Source organism: Heptranchias perlo, chromosome 6 (assembly GCF_035084215.1).
Source record: "Heptranchias perlo isolate sHepPer1 chromosome 6, sHepPer1.hap1, whole genome shotgun sequence".
NCBI lineage: Eukaryota > Metazoa > Chordata > Chondrichthyes > Hexanchiformes > Hexanchidae > Heptranchias > Heptranchias perlo.
In genome coordinates this window covers 40927376-40949902 of record NC_090330.1, presented here as the reverse complement: position 1 = coordinate 40949902, position 22527 = coordinate 40927376, and the positions used below count along the sequence as shown (strand labels likewise).

The 22527-nt window shown below is 41.3% G+C and overlaps 1 protein-coding gene across 1 annotated transcript in view; it reads right to left on the bottom strand.

Annotated features, from left to right (window-relative positions):
• Positions 1 to 22527, bottom strand: part of edar (ectodysplasin A receptor) — a 74836-nt gene that overhangs the window by 19593 nt on the left and 32716 nt on the right. Inside the window, exons 2-4 of the mRNA XM_067985434.1 lie at positions 13828 to 13894; positions 9832 to 9957; positions 5950 to 6131 (exon numbers count right to left, since the gene is read on the bottom strand). Of these exons, the coding sequence (XP_067841535.1) occupies positions 5950 to 6131; positions 9832 to 9957; positions 13828 to 13878 (359 nt within the window). The 5' untranslated portion in view covers positions 13879 to 13894. The remainder of the gene's footprint in view (positions 1 to 5949; positions 6132 to 9831; positions 9958 to 13827; positions 13895 to 22527) is intronic.

Here is a 22527-nt window from a genome sequence, read left to right as displayed (position 1 = left end):
CTACAATTGGCCTCAGTGCCCCTTTAATCATCTTTCATCCCCGTCACTCCCTTGGCTTAACAGTTGCCTCCATGGCCTCAAATTCTTGGGTTGTAAACTCAATTATACCTAGCATGCGATTGTCCTAGTTGTTCATCAACAAGTCATATTAAGACTAATTGCTGCTCCCTCTCCCTGGCAAAATCCTCCTACTACTCCAAAATTATATTGGAGAGTAGAAGTAACTCTGATCTTCTATTCTCCACTGCCAAAATTGAGTCTATATGCAAAAATACCTCTGCCCCCTTATCCCTTTGCTTTGATCTCACATTTCTTCATTTCCCCAAAACATGCCCGCACCCGACCTTTATTTCATAGTTTTTCCATCTACCCTTCATTCTCAATGAACTTATCTTATCTGTGGAGACCGCCACCTTCTCCCTCACTCCCTTCCCCTGCAGCTTTAACCACCAGATAGCCCCTCCTCAGCCCACTGCTCACCAGCATCATCAACTTGCCTTTATCCCCTTATATCGTCTTTTCCTCTTTCTAAACAGCTGTCACACTCTCCATTTAAAAAAAACCCTTAAACTACTCCACCTTTTTTAATTATCACCCTATCATAAATCTTCCCTTCCTTTCCAAAGTAACTATACACCCAGCACTCCTATTATTCTCTGCTTGAGACCAAGCAAATTGGTTTTTGTCCAACCACAATACTGTTCTTGTCAAAGTCATAAGTGATACCTTCTGTGACTGTGATCACAGTTTGTTGTCCTTCCTCGTCTTTCTTGACCATCCCCAACTTCCATCGCTCCACCATTGGCAGCCGTGCCTTCAGCTATCTAGGCCCAAAGATCTGAAATTCCCTCCCTAAACCTCACCGCCTCTCCACCTCTCTCTCCTCCTTTAGGATGCTCCTTAAAACCTATCTCTTTTCCCAAGCTTTTGGTCACCTGCCCTAATGTCTCCATCTTTGGTTCGGTGTCAATTTTTGTCTGATTACGCTCATGTGAAGTGCCTTGGGACGTTTCACTACATTAAAGGTACTATATAAATGATGCAAGTAGTTGTTGTTGTTGCTGTGCTGGTGCACAGTTTCATTTATCCAATCCGTAACGCACTCTGGAACACATATTTCAAGTAATTGTTGGAGTAGGGAAGGGAAAATCAATGACAGTTCCTGCTCTTGATCTCTAACTAGTGATCCTTGCACGTATGTAGGTGTTTGGTGAGTCCAGATTCATGCTCGACCGTGAAGGCCCTTGCCATACTACCTGTCTTTGCTAACCAATGGAAAATGGCCCATGAAATCATACACCAGCAAAGAGTCAAGCCTTCAGGAAAAGAGTGGGAGATGAAAAAATTACCATGAAAAAAGGAGAGAAAAAATATTCAGCAAGTTTTAAATTAAAACAATTCATGGTATATAATATTGTTATCGTACTTAAGTTTCAGCCCCTTCAAAGTTTCAAACATCCTTCCAGTCCCAAGTTATCTAGATATTTGAAGTTCTACTATAATCTTATTTGTGTAATGCATTACTATGGGAGCAGGAAAAAAAGTTATGCTGTTAAATGGAAATCAGTGCTAAGTAACAAATATGAAGGTTCCCAGAAGCATTCATGTATATCAACACGTGACTGATCAGATGATTTTATGGATATTAATGAAGTCAGCAGTTGGTGCTGAGCACATTGCAAAGCAAGCTAGCAGCCTGAACTGACGTAGGCACAGGTAGATTAAAGATAAAAATGTCTCTGTGCTACTATATATGATTTCCTTTTTTAATTAGCCATAAGGAGAGTTTGTATGTGGGCCACATTATTATAAGTATGTTTTTCAATGAAGTATGCACCAGATTGTTTATGGAATCCAGTACATGACACCTAAATTTGTAAAGATAAATGTTATGTATTTATCATAACTGTTGTTCATGAACAATTAACTGCTTTCAATTAAAATAAATTAAGTCAGTCCTTTGAGTAATGGCCTTTTCCCAATAATGACAAAATATTGTTACTGCAACAATATCCAATTAGATTCAAGGACCTGTAAAAAGTATAGTTCTAGTATAGTGAGAAAAACAGTGCTGAGATAGTGAGACTGATTTGGATAAAGATCTTCTTGTCTGATCTAATCTGTAGCAATTTAGTTTTTGCAGTACTAACTCATTATCTACACATGGAGACAATATCTGTGAAAGATTTCCAGGAACCAAAAGCTTTAATCGCCAGAGCTATTGCAATCTTGTATTGGAGGCAATATTCATTTATCTTGTATGGCTAATTTCTTTTTCAGAGATGAACTATTTTATCAGCACTCTGTCTAACAACCTGGACCAAAACATGCTCAATGACAATAATCAAACTTGAACGTCAGTTGATTCGAAGTCAGGGCCTCTTAGGTGAAATGTTTTCTTTTTTTCCCAACTCTCCAATGTATCAGTATCAGTATGTATAACTGAAATGAGAAACATAGGAGTCCCTTCTGGTTAGTGGTGTTAGAATTGATGCCAGACCACAAATGTGTAGAAGGCCAAAGCTGATGGTGTTAGTTTTCTGCTCCACACAACAATTTATAAGCAGAGCCCAACTGTAATGCTTGTGATTACTGGCCTAGTCACTTTTGTAAAAGCGCTAAGACATAACTCAGAAGACTGAACATTCACTGGAAATGGGCTATTGAATGTGAGAATGTTACACTATGTTATCCAAATAATACATGGGAATGTAGAAACAAGGCCAGCTCAAATATTCATATATTTTTACTCCTGAAACAAGCATTGAGTATTCAAAGATAATTCAGGAGAACGTTGGGTGCAATGCTGAAACATGAAAACGCGAGATACATTGTTTTGACAGTAACTAAAGGAAGTGAGAAAAGAGAAAGAGAAAATGGTGGACTTCCCAGGCAGAAATATCCAAAAACAGCATTCGAGAAAATGAGGCCGAGAAATCAATTAAACAAACAATAGTAGAGATCGAGGCAAAAGAAACAGATAGAGGGATAGATGCAGCAGAAGGAGTTCAAACAGAGTGAGCCACAACAGGAAAAAGATCAGGTCTGAGGGACAGAGAGAGAAAAAAAAATACAACAGAAGAGAGATTGTGCCAGAGGAGACAGGAAGGTACAGCAGGAGAAAAACCATGCCTGAGGTGACACGGGACTACAACAGGAAAAGACCATGTTTCTGATTTTGAGGTCGGGGCCATGGTCCCACCCGACAGGAATGGGCAACAGCTCTCCAAAAATTGTGACATAACATTCACTGGCCCCGCTGCCGCTCCTGATTCGCTTGCTGGCATTTTCAGTGATGCCTTTTCATGGGCAGGCAATGCACCCGCCTGTTAAAGGTGGGAGCCTACTTGTAATATGCTAATGGCGTACATTGGATCCCAACGCAACTTTGAAGTCCAATGTATGAAGCATGCCTGGTGGTGCTCCACCCTTTAACTACCATGCATTGAGCGGCCTAAACAATGGTTCTTAAAGGAACCCCTTCAGGCCACTCAGAAAAAGCCAAGAACAAAATTTGCTCCTTCTGGCCCCACAAAAATCTTCCACCCCACTGCTGGTCTGTCTGCGATCCTCTCCCCCCGCAATTTCCCCTCGCCCTTAACACGCTGCTACCGGCTCAGCTCTGTGGAGTAGCTACCGGAATTCTAGCTCCCTCTGAACCAGTGAGCTGCTTGTGAGTGCTAGAACAGCGTTTGCCGCTCACTGGTAGTAAACAGATGACGTCCGGGTTTCTCAGCAAGGGCTTTGGGCGGGCAGTGGGAGTGCTCCTCCCACCACCCGCCTGAAGTCCATCCAAAGTTAAAATCTCCTCCCAGGAGGATAAGGAGAAAAAAAATCCTCTATTCTAAGTAATCTTAAATTGCAAAATCTGTTATTAGTTTAAATAAACAATGAAGATAAAATGTGGAACACAATACTAACATTAAGTTTGAATTGGAAATTCATCAAGGACGTTAAAGATTTATTTGAAAATGGAAACATTAATGATTAAACAGTAAGATGATGTTTATTTTAAAATTAGACACGCTCGGGGAGAAATTCAACTCACAGCTGCCGTTTTGCACCTGAAAAATGCACGGCCAGCAGTTGAAAATCGGGGGAGGTGCACCTCAGGCTCACCTTTGTTGCACTATTCAGGCAGGTCTGTAATTGGGTGAGCACCCATCCCACCTGAAACAAGCACAAGGTTGCTTAAATATGCAAATCGGGGTCCTAGGTAGATCGCAGTAAAACCCCGATCACAAAACTTAGGTACAGAAAGGGTGCCGTACATGCCCTGTCAAGTTGTACTAGGCGATGAGCGGCTCAATCTGTGATCCTTGAAGGGGCTGCTAGCAGCCATTCAAAAAACAGTTCAGGAAACTTTGAGTTCTTATCTTTCTGGGCTTAGGAAAAGCAGGAGTGCTTTGCTTGGACCTACAAAAAGCTTTGGCCCACTACCGATCCTATCGAGGCCCTCCTGGGATTGCCTCCCCACCTCCCCCAGGACCCAATCTGCCGGTCAACTAAACGTAGGAGTCGGTCAATTTCTCACGCTTCCAGAACAGGTCAGCTGCAGCGTGGCACCTGTTTGGCGATCACACCTCACTATTGGCATTAAAATGAGGTTTGAACCCAAATTTGGCTCAGGCCTCAAGCCAGCGCAAATTGCACAGGTGGATGCCGACTTCACGCTTGTTTTGGGCGGAAGTTGAATTTCTTGGCCGTTGTCTCTACAAATAATTTTCTCTCAACCTACTACCTTGGATTGTTATATCTGGAAAACAGAAAATAAAATCTGCTATTTTTGATCTTTATCAAGCCAAATAGCATATACTTACATATTTTAAGAAAAATAAAAGCACATAACTATTACCTATGCAGATAATATTAATTGGGGGGGAAATTTGTCTTGGGCGGAATGCAAAACGGGCGATATCACACATTGGCAGTCCATCTTACACTCCACCTGGTTGGCAAAGGAAATCGGGCAGAGTGTAAAACGGGCAGCCGATTCACTATCGCCTGTTTTGTGCAATCGCCCAAGACGAATTTCACCCCTGTTATTTCCTGGGACATCCCTGAGAAAGATCTCATGGGCTTAGATTTTCCAAATAGCCTTATTTTGTCGCCAGTGGTCACCCATTTATTAGGGTACCATTGGCATTAAAATAGCACCAACTGGAAATGCCTATGTCAGGTATAGTAAGAGGGGTACATGCAAGCTGCTTCTCACCATCTACGTATGCATATATTTCAAATACTTCTTATATTTCTAAGCTGATGTACACACACATGAAGAGTAGGAGAAGTAGTACACTTTTAAATACACTAAATCTGGCTTTCACCCTGATAGAGGTGAATATAAATATTATCAAAAGGTTGTTCTCAATCCTTTAGTTTTCCATCATATCAATAACAAAGGAAATGCTTATTTTGGGATTGCTGCAATCGTAGCATGGACATGAATCTGAGGGAGGAGAACAGACAGAAAAGGCAAATCTTTGACAAATCTGATCAAATAGTCCAAACAGCTAAGTTTTCTCTATCCTTTTGTCAAAGTTCATGTGAAGATTAGCTCACAGCTGAAACTAAATTTCTCGACTCTTTTCCTAGCATGCACCATACATCCATCTGTATTACTCCGTGTGGTCACCATAGTGATGTAGTAGCCAATTTGCATTTTCAATCCTACTTCAAGAAACTAAACACAATCTTAATGTAGATACTATATACTACATGGTGAAAAAAATTAATAACCTGTGACTGATAAATCACAATATCAGCCACCAGTGTTACTGAAATCCTTGACAAGAATGTGAAGCAAATGATTTAACCACCCACTGCAGCGTTTTCAGAAATTACTTATTCCATAATGATCCTCAGAAGTTTAGAGCGATGCCAATATTTTTCTGGTTTGGATTGCTAGGTTCCCAGAAAGAACAGCAAGTTTTAATCAACAACACTTACCCTGGGATACAAGGTCCGCATTCTGCATCAGTGTCAGCAGTGCCTGGCGTCAAGACGGTTGCTCGAAAGAAACCCTCACAATCTTTGTGCCTTCTGCAGATCTGATATACACCCTTTGAGAATTTGCCATTCTGACAAGGATGGCAGCCATAGGATTCATCCTTAACTCCATAACCACAGTTCTTTAAAAAAAAATCATATGTATTAGGGGCCAAAGGTGATTTGTATTTAAAAATCTGACTGACAAAGGACTGCACTGTAGCAGTGCAATGCAAGAATTAAGTTATCAGCTTTACCAATAAAATATCTAACATGCTTATTCTACTTGTGTGGCACTGATGGTAGTGAAATCGAGAAAGGAAGAGTTTGAGTTTTTCTCCCACATTCCAGAGGTGCTATGGGAGATGTGCTATGCTGTTAAAAATTGATTTAATTTGATGCTGGACATTTTTAATTTGAACCAATGCAGGCATGTTCTTTACTAATTTAAATACATTTCTGGTGCACTGTCTCAACATTGCTTTAATGTTTTTTAAGTTGCAGCACAGTTGAGTTTTAAGTGACCATTCTACCCACCCCCACCTTCACTCATTCCAAAAGACACACATGAATCCAGAAGTTGACATTAAAAAACTGAAAAATAAATCAAGGCCACCATGATTTCAGGCCCTGTTAGGGGCCGAGGCAAGTTAGTGAGAGAAATGCGGCAATCCTGTACTTGTGGCAATTGGGGTGGTCTAGGGAGAGAATTAAAACTACAGGTTTATATTACACATTATTGAATAGTAATAATGCCACAAATCATATGGTTTCATATAGTTTCCTAACTATAGCACTCCAAAAGTAAGATCTAGTACTGTATTTGACTTCAATGAAATCTGCTTGCCTCTTCTGTAGCAAATATAATTATGTCTTACTTATGTATAATTAATTTCTTTCTTTTTTTATTTAGTCTTGGTTTCTTAACATGTTCCTGGACTATGCACTATTATCTGGCTGCTTCTAGTCTTGTTTTTACTGCTCAGTGTGTAAGGATAATTTATCCTGTTATTCTCTCTTCCTCCTTATGGGGAAATGCCTGGACTCTGGTTATCACCTTCATACAGCAATAAGGCTGTGATTGGCAACTCCTCATGTGGAGGTCATGGACAGTGCAGCAGTGTTCCAATATGCTGCACCCCATATTAAGCCCATATCAAACCCGCGACCTCTACCACCTAGAAGGACAAGGGCAGCAGGCACATGGGAACAACAACACCTGCACGTTCCCGTCCAAGTCACACACCATCCTGACTTGGAAATATTTAGCCGTTCCTTCGTTGTTGCTGGGTCAAAATCCTGGAACTCCCTACCTAACAGCACTGTGGGAGAAACTTCACCACATGGACTGCAGCGGTTCAAGAAGACGGCTCACCACCACCTTCTCAAGGGCAATTAGGGATGGACAATAAATGCCAGCCTCGCCAGTGATGCCCACATCCCATGAACGAATAAAAAAAAGTGCCAGCTGATGACATTCTATTAGAAGAATTACAGAACCCCTCACTGCTTCTGTCCAATAATGAGCGACATTTTCATTTCCTGTGGCAGGCATAAAGTGCCTTCACATGAAAATATTTTCTGGTATTTCTTGATTCCATTTCCCAAAAAAGAAATCTGAACGTACTTGTACCCTTCGTGACCATAAAGAATTGAAATTCTACCATAAAAACCTCACTAATGTAGATGCATATTTAGATTTAATTTTTTAATCTAGACAGTACTGAATCGGCTTTTTAGGTTTCCCTGTGCACACATTTGTACAAAACAACAGGAATTGATTTTTTTGTTTATTTTTAAGAATCTTTAATATTTATTAGAAAAATTACACAATTTTAAAATAGGTTCAAGAAGAAAATAACAATGACCTTGAAGTTATGGGATGATAGCAAAGCAATGCTTAATGCATTTATGTGAAATTTCTCTCCACTATTTTTGAGCCATTACTCTGTTTAAAATAAATGGGTAAATGCCTCCACTAAAATATGGGGGAGAAGACTATATAAATTTAAAGTCAATAATTTTACAAAAATATTCTATATACTTTTTTAAAATTATTGTTTAACTGTAATGAAAACTTTTTAGCTTGGCTCAGTGGCAGCACTTTTGCCTCTGAATCAGAAAGTTATGGATTTAAGTCCCAATCCAGGCTTAAGCAGATATGCTAGGCTGGTACTTAGGTGCACTACTATGTTGCATTACTGAAGGTGCTGTGTTTCAGATAAGATGTTAAACTGAAGCCTAGTGGATGTAAAAAAAAATCCCATAGCACTTTTCAAAGAAGAGCAGGGAGTTCTCCCAGTGTCCTGGCCAAAATACATCCCTCAACCACTATCACCAAAACAAATTAATTGGTCATTCATCTCCGTGCTGTTTGCGGGACCTTGCTGTGCAGAAATGGCTGCCACATTTGCCTACCTAACAATAATACCTACACTTCAAAAGTAATTTATTGGCTGTGAACCTGCTTTAGACATGAAAGGCACAATATCAATGCAAGTTCTTTATTTACAACAAGAACACTGGTCTTATCTTCAAAAAGATTCAATCATACTTGTAAAGAAAGATGTGGGTCTTTGCAGACCAGCAATTTCTGAAGTGGTTTTAAAACTACTTAAGTGGTAAATGTTCTGTTTAATCAATATTATTGATAATTTATTGCTATTCTCAAGTTGCAATTTTGAAATTCCACAGTCTCGGGCATTATGAAGAATCTACAGCTATACTCCTTCATTTTGACAGAAGGAAAATGGCCTGAGTTATACATAACCGATCACCAAGCTTTTGCAATTTCAGACAATGCAGTCTTTGTTCTTATAACCAAAATACTATCATTGCATTTCATTCTGCTTTCTAAAATGGGGGCCAGGAATTTTAGCCTGAAAAACTTTCAGATCGTTGTTTTGAAGAGTATAACCAGAAACTTGCATTAGTGAATACTAAAACAGAAATGTGATAAAACTCAAATCTGGGAATCATTATAATGACTCCAGTCTCAAAGTACAATTATATTTAATTGTAATGTGAGTCATGCTTGTTAGGTTATAAATGTGGCCAGCAACCACTGATAATCTTCATAATCACAACAATAGTTAACATTGCAAACAGTAAATGGTAAAATAGAACCATAGCTGAAGCCAGCTGTTCCTATGAAAAAAGGCAACTAGAGAGGATTATTTTATCATTGAATGGCAATTTTCTGATCTTGGCAGATGGAAGTGTTGAGAGGAGGCTCAGCATTTCCAAACAACAAGCAAAGGAGATTTTAAGTCACCTCAGCTGATAAGACACATTTCCTTGTGGTCAGCTAAAGAGCAGTATTTGCATGCCAACTACATATTTTCCAGAGCAAGAGATGGTGACAGACACGGCAAGAGGCGGGGGAAGCAGGTCCTAAACAGGGAAAGAAAAATAAATTCTATTCCAACAGAGGTTCACCACATTCCACTCATATTACATTAAATAAAAAAACACTACAATTTACAAACACACGAAAACAAAGGACAGGAAAGACCAGCTGGCCCATCAAGCCTGGCCCACACTGTCATGATGCAACATATGCACACCGTGACACCTTCTCCCACCCGCCTCCAACCAGCATGCAATCTCCTGGGAGAGGCAAAAAACAGAGAGAAAAACCCTAAGCCAATTTAGAAAAAAAAAACTCTAAAATTCCTCTCCGAATACCAAAGGCAATCAAACAAGTTCCAGGAGACCGCGGTGACTGGGAGACACATTCCCCAATACCCCACCTACCTTCTATACATAGTTATGGTGGACACAGTCAGAAACTTGTCCAGCTCACTTTTGAATGTTTGCAGTTTTTTTCTAAATGCAACTTACCGAAACAGGTTGTTCACCTGACTGACACTGAGGACAGGCATGGCAAGCACCAGTGGTCTGATTAAAGTACTCATTTTCCCCGCATTGTGAGGAGTAGTCAGCAATAACTGAAGAGATCAAGCATACCTGACAGTCGAGGACAGATATTTATTGTTAATAGATTGCTAAATGTTCCAATTACCAAATTATTAACATTCATTTAAATATTTATTTCCACAAGCAAGTAAACTTTAGAAATAAAATAAAAGAATTTCCCTATAACCAGTGCTGGATTAATAACGACTGTTGTGGTAGATTAATAGTGCCAATTCTATCTACACTTGTCTACACTTCTGCAAGCACAAAGCACCTTGGCTTAATACAGACATTACCTGTAATCTGCAGACAAGTGAGACTTTGGTAAAACACTTGCCTCAGGAAATAGACTTGAATCCTGGCAGAGGCTCGGTTCACTCTGTAGTCATGTGCATTTGTACAACTATAATCCTAGCTATAAATGACTGTATGAGGTTCCTGTCAGAATTTCTGTTGTAAATATCTTCTGATGGCTAATACTAGGGTGAAAGGAGTTGGTGGTCCTACTTGAAAGTTTGCTGGATATTTTTAAAGGGCATTGCAAAACAAATTATACAATGATGGAAATTGTGTCGAAATGATGATTGCACCTCAAAAACATCATTGCATGTTATCCCATTTTGATGATAACACACAGCACTGCTTTCTCATGACAACAAGGACAGATGAATGCTTTTAACTTGCATATATATAGTGCCTTTAATATAGGAAAACATTCTAAAGAAATATCAGATCAAGTTAGATCTTGCAGATCTGTAAAAACATAAAGCTCTCCTTTACATGACAGCTTATTTGCCAAATATGCAGCTATTTAAAGAGTGGCCTTCTGTGAAGGGAAACCAGAAAGTCACCTTTTCTCAATTAAACCCATCTAAATTACAATTATGGAATAGAAATCATGTATTATATTTATACCAAATGTTTCTTTTTTGGTTTTGAAAGGTTTTGTTTTTATTTAAAAAATATTTTTGCTGTGACAGATTGGTAAAATTATGAGATATAATTCCAGCTCATCAAAGTCCTGGAAAACTGCCAAGTGCCAATGGAGGTGGTAATGATCAGCCTGCAGAGATCAGGATTAGTTATATGGAATTATAGGGAAAGTAATCATTTGAGATTGGCCTGCAAGTTAAAATAAGCACAGATAACAGTGAAGAAGTTGGGTAGTGCAGAAAGAGAGAGAAATCAGGGCTTCTAAGGAGCTGCAAGGCCAGGGTCCTTATACATAGTGGAATTTGTACAGCATTAAAATAAATTATCGTTTTGCTGGGCATTTAAAGGATATTTTTGCAAACCTCATGTTCCCAGCAGGTAACTTTGACATCTGGGAGTGTATATAGAGAATTCTGCGCAGAGGTCAGTCGGACCTGCAGGGTTGTCCATCCATTAAGGAAAATCATCTGGGGCCCACTGACCTCCATGCCTGAATTCCTGATATGTGCTCTCGGCAGGTGAACCACTGCACTGGGAACGTGAATTCATAACATTTCCCTTATGTAGTACGGCCAAAAGGATATAAGTTAAACTGAATTCAGAAACCAAAGTCACCCAAATTGAGCTATTTTAGGTCAAACTGCAGATAACTAAATTTTGCTCACTTTGCAGTCACTTTGGGGGTGAAATTAGTCTTCGCCAGTGGCGTGAAACAGGCTTATAATGAATCGGCAGCTTATTTTACACCGTGTCCAAGTTTCTCCTCTATTGACTTCAATGGAAAAGAAAATTGGGCACGCTGTAAAATGGGCTGCCGATTCACTATGAGTCTGTTTTGCGTTACCGGTGAAAACCAATTTCACCCCCTTTGTGTTCAGGTATGTCTTTCCCTTAAAATAATGGGTAGATTTCATCCACAGTGAAAACAAAATGTGCAGACAGTTTATCATTAGTTTCCTAGAAACAGGCTGGGTAGTGGGAAAATGACTGTTACTTAGAATCATGGAAATTGTAGATTCTACAGCACAGAAGGAAGTCATTCTATCCTTCCAGTACTGTCTCTTCAACTGGAGCTATCTACTCTAATCCATTTCCCTGCCCTTTCAATATATCCTTTAATTTCCTTTTATTCTTGTAACCTGTAACTCTTTGCGCTTGTTCTTCTCGTGTGTGCATGGTACCTTATGGGGTGGGGTAATTTTGGTGATCTACCTGTGAACATGTGTGTTTTCCAATCTGTATAATGTGAGGGAGTGTGACCATGTTCACTGAAGCTCTCAGAGACTCTCTCACAAACCAGCTGCCGAAATTGGATATTTGGCTTTGGCTTTACAAATGCTTGAATTTAAGATCTTCAAAAATAATTCTCGAAGATTTAAGATGATTGGCAAAAGAGCCAGGGGGAGATGAGATTTTTTTTTTACTCAGCGACTTGTTATGATTATGGAATGCAGTGTCTGAAAGAGTGGTGGAAGCAGATTCAATAGGAATTTCAAAAGGGAACTGGATAAATACTTGAAAAGGAAAAAATTGCAGGGCTATGGGGAAAGAGCAGGGGAATAGGACTAATTGTTAGCTCTTTTAAAGAGCTGGCTCAGGCATGATGGGCCAAATGGCCTCCTACTGTGCTTTATTATTCTATGATACTATGATAAATCCATTTTTCCATTTCCTATCATATGTCATTTGACTACCCACAAACAATTAAATAGGTGTAGCATTAGAAGTCAAGATCTGATGTGAAGGAGAGATTTTTTTTTGGCATGGAAAGGTTACAGTTAATAAATGGGTAAAATTTACAAATTCCCACTTCTAGTATAGAGCTTCACTTGTCAGAAGTGCAAATCTGTAAAACATTACCCATACACTAAACTCACATTTAACAGAATCACTTTTTGCATTGCTTGAGGCAACATTTAGGAATTGAAGGGTATTTAAATGTACTGTCAATCTTAACAATGTTTTCTTTTCAATATCATAAATATATATAGGATTTATAAACAGTAATGGATTATGAGGACACTTCATAAGCACGAAAGACAATCTTTTTTCATACTTACTAGTAATGCAGTGCATTACTGAGGAAGCATTGCATTGTCAGAGGTGCCATCAAGATCCTACGGCACAATTCAAAGAAGAGCAGGGTGTTCTCCTGATGTCCAGGCCAACATTCATCCCTCAGTGAATACCATCAAAACAGATTAGCTGGTTATTTATCTAATTGCTGTTTGTGGTATCTTGTTGTGCACAAGTTGGCTGCCATATTTGCCTACAAAATAGCAGCTACTACACTTCAAAAGAAACATTGGCTGTGAATGTGTGTTGGGATGTTCTGAGGATGTGAAAGGCACTATATAAATACAAGTTCCTCCTTTTATGTCTGTTGCACATCTACTATTGTGGTGTTGCTTACTAGTATTCTGGGACCTGGAATGTGGTTTCTAATACTTGCTGCAGTCTTGTTGCAGTTTAAACACAATATTAATTTTCTCATTGCTTTAATACAGCAATATATCATATGGCTGACACAAGCTAAAAATATTACACACCTTACTGATACTGAAAGGTACAGGGCTTTACAGATATAATATTTGAAATACTAATCAGAAAACTTGCTTAAGATGCAAGAAATTATTTTTTATTCTCAGTTGTTTACGTTACTCGGAGGAAATGGCATGTCTTTCAGCCGTGACTTTTGCGACAGGCTGAGAGATGAGAGAGTAGCACCATTTCATGGGCAAGTAAGAAAAATCAGGTGGTTAGGTCTCAGTTTTCAAAATTTCAGCTGTATTTCCAGTTGGGCCCATACAAATCAGCTGATCAGATGGCATTTGAAAGGACTGGATTCTGAATAATTGAAATCACAGCCTGACTACTCTTTGGAAGTCAAGGACACAAAATACAGGTGTCACAAATTCTTACTTGTTTCCATACCAGCCAAAGGTCATTTTCATTCCAACATATTCTAAATTTAGCTTCCACACTTACCAAAACAAAAGGAAAAACATGAGTCCGCAGAGGTTTCCTGTGATGCGACATCTTTCTATTTATTCACCTGTAACACATCCATAAAAATATATAAATAAAAGAGCCTTTTCCATCTCTTTATACCCGAAAAAGTAAGAATATTCTATTATTCTTTCTATGGTAATTGAGCAGATTGGTCTGGGCATCATTTGTACAGAAAGGGAAAAAAAGTAAGATGTTTTGAAACCTGGAGAAATGTACTTTTCTCCATAGAATCATAGAATCAAAGAATGGTTACAGCTCAGAAAGAGGCCATTTTTCTCATTGAGCCTGTGCTGGCTCTTTGTAAGAGCAATCCAGTTAGTCCCATTTCCCCGTAGTCCTGCAAATTTTTTCCCTTCAAGTATTTATCCAATTCCTTTTTGAAAGCCATGATTGAATCTGCTTCCACCACCCTTTCAGGCAGCACATTCCAGATCATAACTACTCCCTGCGTAAAAGTTTTTCCTCATGTCGCCTTTGGTTCTTCTGCCAATCACCTTAAATCTGTGTCCTCTGGTTCTCGACCCTTCCACCAATAGGAGCAGTTTGTCTTTATTTACTTTATCTAAACCCTTCATGATTTTGAACACTTCTGTCAAATCTCTTCTCAACCTTCTTTGACTAAGGAGAACAACCCCAGCTTCTCTAATCTATCCACGTAACTGAAGTCCCTCATCCTTGGACCATTCCAGTAAATCTTTTCTGCACCCTCTCTAAGGCCTTCACATCCTTCCTAAAGTGCGGTGCCCACAATTGGACACAATACTCCAGTTGTGGCTGAACCAGTGTTTCATAAAGGTTCAACATAACTTCCTTGCTTTTGTACTCTATGCCTCTATTTATAAAGCCCAGGATCCCCTATGCTTTTTTAACCGCTTTCTCAACCTGTCCTGCCACCTTCAAAGATTTGTGCGTATTTACCCCCAGGTCTCTCTGTTCCTGCACCCCCTTTAGATTTGTACCCTTTAGGTTATATTGCCTCTCCTTGTTCTTCCTGCCAAAATGTATCACTTCACGCTTCTCTGCGTTAAATTTCATCTGCCATATGTCAGCCCATTCCACCAGCCTGTCTACGTCGTCTTGAAATCTATTACAATACTCCTCCCTATTTACTACACTTCCAAGTTTTGTGTCATCTGCAAATTTAGAAATTGTGCCCTGTACACCCAAGTCCAAATCATTAATATATATCAAAAAAAGCAGTGGCCCTGGTACCGATCCCTGGGGAACACCACTGTACACCTCCCTCCAGTCAGAGAAATAACCGTACACCACTACGCTCTGTTTCCTGTCACTTAGCCAATTCTGTATCCATGCTGCCACTGCCCATTTTATTCCATGTGTTTCAATTTTGCTGACAAGCCTATTACGTGACACTTTATCAAAACGCCTTTTGAAAGTCCACATACACAACATCAACCGTATTGTCCTCATCAACCCTCTCTGTTACCTCATCGAAAAACTCAATCAAGTTAGTTAAACACGGTTCGCCTTTAACAAATCCATGCTGGCTTTCCTATATTAATCCATTTATTGTCCAAGTGACTATTAATTTTGTCCCAGATTATTGTTTCTAAAAGGTTCCCCACCACCGAGGTTAAACTGGCCTGATGTTGCCGGGTTTATCCTTACATCCTTTTTGAACAAGGGTGTAACATTTGCAATTCTCCAGTCCTCTGGCACCACCCCCATATCTGAGGAGGATTGGAAGATTATGGCCAGCACCTCTGCAATTTCCACCCTTACTTCCCTCAGCAACCCAGGATGCATCCCATCTGGACCAGGTGACTTACCTACTTTAAGTACAGCTAGCCTTTCTAGTACCTCCTCTTTATCAATTTTTGGTCCATCCAGTATCTCAACTATCTCCTCTTTTACTGTGAATTTGGCAGCATCTTCTTCCTTGGTAGAGACAGATGCCATGTACTCATTTAGTACCTCGGCCATGCCCTTTGCCTCCATGCAGAGATTTCCTTTTTGGTCCCTAGTCGGCTCCACCCCTCCTCTTACTATCTGTTTACTATTTAAAAGCCTATAGAAGACTTTTGGATTCCCTTTTATGTTAGTCACCAGTCTATTCTCATACTCTCTCTTTGCCCCTCTTATTTCCTTTTTAACTTTTCCTTTGTACTTTCTATATTCAGCCTGGTTCTCACTTATATTATCAACCTGACATCTGTCATATGCCCCCTTTTTCTGCCTCATCTTACTCTCTATCTCTTTTGTCATCCAGGGAGCTCTGGCTTTGGTTGTCCTACCTTTCCCCCTCATGGGAATGTACCTAGACTGTACCCGAACCATCTCCTCTTTAACGGCTGCCCATTGCTCGATTACAGTTTTGCTTGTCAATCTTTGATTCCAATTTACCCGGGCCAAATCCGTTCTCAACCCACTGAAATTGGCCCTCCTCCAATTAAGTATTTTTACTCTAGATTGCTCCTTGTCCTTTTCCATAAGTAATCTAAACCTTATGATAGTATGATCACTGTTCCCTAAATGTTCCCCCATTGACACTTGCTCCACTTGACCCACCTCATTCCCCAGAACCAGATCCATCAATGCCTCCTTTCTTGTTGGGCCAGAAACATACTGATCAAGAAGGTTCTCCTGAACACACTTCAGAAATTCCTCCCCCTCTTTGCCCTTTACACTGTTACTATCCCAGTCTAAATTAGGATAGTTGAAGTCCCCCATTATCACTACTCTATAGTTCTTGCACCTCTCTGTAATTTCCCTGCAAATTTGTTCATCTATAAACTTCCCACTAGTTGGTGGCCTATATAATATACCCAGTAGTGTAATGGCACCTCTATTGTTTCTTAACTCTAACCAAATAGATTCTGTCCTTGACCCTACAAGGACATCCTCTCTCTCCAGTACTGCAATATTCTCCTTAATCAATACTGCCACCCCCCACCCCCCCATCACCACCACATCCTGTATTTCCTTCCCTATCTTTCCTGAATACCTTGTATCCAGGAATATTTAGTACCCAATCCTGCCCTTTTTTGAGCCAGGTCTCCGTTATCACCACTACATCATATTCCCATGCGGCTAATTGCGCCAACAGCTCACCAACCTTATTTACCATGTTTATACACATGCACTCTAAACCTATCTTAGACCTTTCTGTATCCTCTCTTAGCCTGATCCCACCGAATACTGTACTATTTCTTACTCTAGTTCTATCTGTCTGTCCCAATCCTTTGTGCACCTTATTTCTCCTTTCTAATGCTACATCCTGGTGCCCATCCCCCTGCATATGGCTATGGATGTCATTTTAGAAAGTATTACTGTTCCTGCTTTTTCTCTCTCTCTCAAACTCGGGACGGGGGCCGAGAATCATCAACTGCAATGGACCCGAGAGGAGCACTCCTGCACCTTTTTATTATTCGTTCACGGGATGTGGGCGTCGCTGGCGAGGCCGGCATTTATTGCCCAGCCCTAATTGCCCTTGAGAAGGTGGTGGTGAGCCGCCTTCTTGAACCGCTGCAGTCCGTGTGGTGAAGGTTCTCCCACACTGCTGTTAGGGAGGGAGTGCCAGGATTTTGACCCAGCGACGACGAAGGAATGGCGATATATTTTCAAGTCGGGATGGTGTGTGACTTGCAGGGGAACGTGCAGGTGGTGTTGTTCCCTTGTACCTGCTGCTCTTGTCCTTCTAGGTGGTAGAGGTCACGGGTTTGGGAGGTGCTGTTGAAGAAGCCTTGGCAAGTTGCTGCAATGCATCGTGTGGATGGTACACACTGCAGCCACTGTGCACCAGTGGGGAAGGGAGTGAATGTTTAGGGTGGTGGATGGGGTGCCAATCAAGCGGGCTGCTTTGTCCTGGATGGTGTCGAGCTTCTTGAGTGTTGTTGGAGCTTCTCTCATCCAGGCAAGTGGAGAGTATTCCAAGACTTGTGCCTTGTTGATGACGGAAAAGCTTTGGGGAGTCAGGAGGTGAGTCATTCGCCACAGAATACCCAGCCTCTGACCTGCTCTCGTAGCCACAGTATTTATATGGCTGGTCCAGTTAAGTTTCTGGTCAATGGTGACCCCCAGGATGTTGATGGTGGGGGATTCGGCAATGGTAATGCCATTGAATGTCAAGGGGAGGTGGTTAGACTCTCTCTTGTTGGAGATGGTCATTGCCTGACACTTGTCTGGCGCGAATGTTACTTGTCACTTATGAGCCCAAGCCTGGATGCGGGCTCGGACTGCTTCATTATTTGAGGGGTTGCGAATGGAACTGAACACTGTGCAATCATCAGCGAACATCCTCATTTCTGACCTTATGATGGAGGAAAGGTCATTGATGAAGCAGGTGAAGATGGTTGGGCCTAGGACACTGCCCTGAGGAACTCCTGCAGCAATGCCCTGGGGCTGAGATGATTGGCCTCCAACAACCACTACCATCTTCCTTTGTGCTAGGTATGACTCCAGCCACTGGAGAGTTTTCCCCCTGATTCCCATTGACTTCAATTTTACTAGGGCTCCTTGGTGCCACACTCAGTCAAATGCTGCCTTGATGTCAAGGAGTGCACTCCTGCACCTCCTGGCTCCACATTTAAGTAAGTATTTTTTTAGAAACTTAGTTTTTTGGTGGTGGCCTCCAGCAGTCTCTTTAAGGTCAGGCCGCATATAGAGCTGGTTTTTCTGGCGTCGGCTGCGTTCAGGGAAGCCCAATTTTACAAAAGGGGCCTCAAAAGGCATTAGGCACCCTATTTGCATATGCAAAGGGCCTAAAGCCTGTCACAGGTGCAGGCCCTGGACACCTCTTACCAATATAGCTGGTGCTGCCCTACTAGTGCGCAATGAGCGTACGCTCAACCCACCCGCGATATTGGATGCTTAGGCACCCGTTTTGCACCTGAAAAATGGGTGCGGCACCATAGAATTTCTATGCCAATAAATCTGGAAAAGTAGTGTTCTCATCATTAAATTATCTGCACCTCACCACATATCACTGTTCAAAGGAAATAATTACTCATTACAAAAATTTGAACACAATTACTGTAATGTCATTGCACATTGGAAGGTAACAACTGGACCTTCCAACATGTCATGGTCTGTTTCTATTGGACCAATTCCAGTTGTATAATTCCATTGCAACTCCCCAAGAACTTAAGCAGACAGACAGACACATATTTAACATACCAATAGTTACCAACTTATTGACTGTGTCTCACTTTTCTTGTACAATCATGTAACTTCTAAATATCAGGAGCAAATTGGCAAAGTAAAGAATAAGAGACACCTAAACAGATAATTACTACTGGTCTTAGGGATTTATTCAATATAATTATGTGGATTAGGCATTCATTGCTGCCATGTTCATTATCCTTACTAATGATACCGACAACAGTGTGAAGAAACATGTCAAGATATCACATGCATTTCCCACTAATCACTGTATTCTCAATGTTCTGTGCACCTAAGGATGAAGAATATCTGTGATTGCAGTGAACAAAAGAACAAAACATGGTCATTGTGGAAATTAACATTAGTGTTCCTCCACTATTGTAAACAATTTTACAACACCAAGTTATAGTCCAGCAATTTTATTTTAAATTCACAAGCTTTCGGAGGCTTCCTCCTTCGTCAGGTGAACGATCCTCCACTATGACAGTATAGTTCAATAAAAGTTCTCGGGGTAAATTTTAACCCCAAGAACGGGTGGGTTGGGGGCAGGTGGGAAGTTAAAAATTGTAAAAAAGTAAAACCTGATCCCAACTCGCCTCCAACCCACCCACTTCCTGATTTAATGGAGGCGTGTTGAGGGGCGGGCCACCAAGCTGCTCTCAGGAGGCAGGTCGGTCAGTGAAATCTCTTAAGGAGGCTGCGTGCCTCCATTTTAGTGGCAGTTTTATTTCTAACTCCTGGGGCCCGGAATCCCAGGCCTCCTGCTTCACGTCACGTAAGAGGAGGTGAAAAGGCCCAGATCAACAGTGCGTGCCTTTATTGCACTGCTTATGGGCCAGGGGGAGCAGATGTGCTTCCTCCTGACCCAACAAGCCGCAGTCCCACACACGTGATCGGCCGACCCCCCCCTCCCCAACGATCTCTGACCCCCGCCCCCCCCACGATCTCTGGCCCCCCCACGATCTTCGACCCACCCACACAGTCTCTGACTCCCCCATGATCTGAGACACCCCCAATGATCTACAACCCCCGTACGATCTCCGACCCCCCCACACGATCTCAGACCCATCCCACGATGGCCGACCCCCTCCCCAATGTCCGGCCCTCCCCTATGACTGAGCCCCTGATGTCCAACCCCCCCATGAAGGAGCCCCTAATGACTGACTCCCCCCCGATGACCGCTGACCCTGATAACCGTCGACCCCGATGACCCCCGACCCTGGGTCTGGAGGAAGCACACTGATGTCCAACTCCCCCTGATGACTGACTCCACCCCCCCCCCCCCCCCCCCAATGAGCAATTCCACCCCCCCCCCCCGATCTAAGACTTAGCTGCTGGCATCCAATCCCTGGCTGCTATCCTGTCCAACTGACAACCAGCATGTCAATCTGGCTAACTATTGGGCGGGCAATCTACTGAAAAAAAATTGAAAGACGTCCTTACGTCCAAATCGTTTGGACGCCCGGGAAACCCATACTTCCAGGTTTCCCGTCTGGAAATCCCCCCCACCCCCAAATCCCCCAGCTCTACATTAAAATTTACCCCATAGTCTCCATACTATAGAAAGGATATAGAGGCATTGGAGAGGGTGCAAAAAAGATTCACAAGGATGATACCAGAACTGAGAGGATAACCTTATCAGGAAAGGCCGAACAAGCTGGGGCTCTTTTCTCTAGTAAAGAGAAGGCTGAGGGGTGACCTGATCGAGGTCTTTAAGATTATGAAAGGGTTTGATAGGGTAGACATTGAGAAAATGTTTCAACTTGTGGGAGAATCCAAAACTAGAGATCATAAATATAAAATAGTTGCTAATAAATCCAATAGGGAATTCAAGAGAAACTTCTTTACCCAAAGAGTGATAAAGAATGTGGAACACACTACCACAAGGAGTGGATGAGGCAAATAGCATAGATACATTTAAGGGGAAGCTAGATAAGCACATGAGGGAGAAAGGAATAGAAGGGTATTCTGATAGGGTTAGATGAAGTAGGGAGGGAGGAGACTCGTATGGAGCATAAACGCCTACATAGACCAGTTGGGCTGAATGGCCTGTTTCTGTGCTGTAGTTTCGATGTAATTCGATGTAAAATTTCATATTTCAAAACATTTCCTTTAATATTTTTCTATATTTAATTTGTCATGGGGAAGGCCTCAGAATTCACTTGATCTGAGGTTCTTTTGTGAATTACAGATCTTTCATATGTGAATAAAGAACCAGCAGTAGACCACTGCCAGTGTACTATCTCCTCTAGACTTCCCCCAGAATGTCTCAAAGTGACTATTTCTTTGTAGAGTTGAAATTATAAAATACTACACACAAATCAGAGCCAAGTGCTTCAGTGAGAACAACATAAAATTGATACAATCACATTTTCAGATAATTTTTCTAGCACTTTTAGTAACTTTCATAAGACAGTATTCTACAATTTTTATTTTATCACGCATACTGAAAAATGCTTGTGATTAATATAAGAAAGAATTAGAAAAATATGCTGATTCTTGTAACATGCTGTACTCTTCAAACTAAATACCATAGGCAAGAATAATATTATTATTTAATTTGATAAGTTTCCCTTGTCTTTTGTGTGATTTGGGTGTTTATTAGTTGTGCCCCTCTAAAAAGAGGGCACTTTTTTTAGGTTACATTTTTAAAAAAAATATGTAATCCAGTTATATTTTGTCAGTGCAAAATATTGCAAATGATTCCTGCCAGAGAAGAGTTTCATTAAACTTTAATTAATGTTACTACTGGGGATTCAATGCTTCCCCAGCCCATTGCCTTGGTAAGGGTGGGCTCTTTGCTGAAACTTGCCAAACCATATGTTCTTTGCAGACAGTCAAATCAGCTAATTCAAACTTCCTGTGCTCCATGTAGCCACTCCATCAGTTACCGCAGCTTCCTGATGTGTGGAAAATTTAAATTGCCTGATTTAACCAGCTGCAAAAGATAAACAGGGTGCCAACCAGCAAGTTCTGACAACTAACTCACCTTGACTGAGACAAAGACAATTAGGACTGTCTCATTGCCAAAACTGCAGATCAGGAAACTCAACAATGGTGGCTATGACGAGCCTAACCTGGGAATCAGGCAGGCTCTTGGAGGCATACAAAGTTCTGGGAATAAAACAGAGAGCAGGCAAGAGAGGCAGGTAGTGCATTAAGCAGGCAGGCAGGCAAACAGGGTGGAACAAGCAAATGCAGAGTGCCTCAGATTTGCTCCCTAAAGTTCTGCTAAATTGGTGCTGTATTATGTGAATGTAGCCCTGGTATGAGTCTGGCTCTAATTTTCACTTCTTCTCTGTGGGAAAGTGTCCAGTCTGTATTCAACACCTCCCCATGGTGAAGTGGCTGGTATCAAGAATCTAGTGTTTGGAGATCCAGGAGCAAACCCATGTCCTATCACTTTGACCACAGGATGTTGGACCTGCAAAGTGCTGCAGCACCAGTTAAAAAAAGACTAAGGAGTCGATTTTCACTCCCTTCGCCTGGCATTAACAGGATGGTAACAGCCTCAAAATGGGGTCGGGATCCTTACCACCCCATTAACACTGGCGA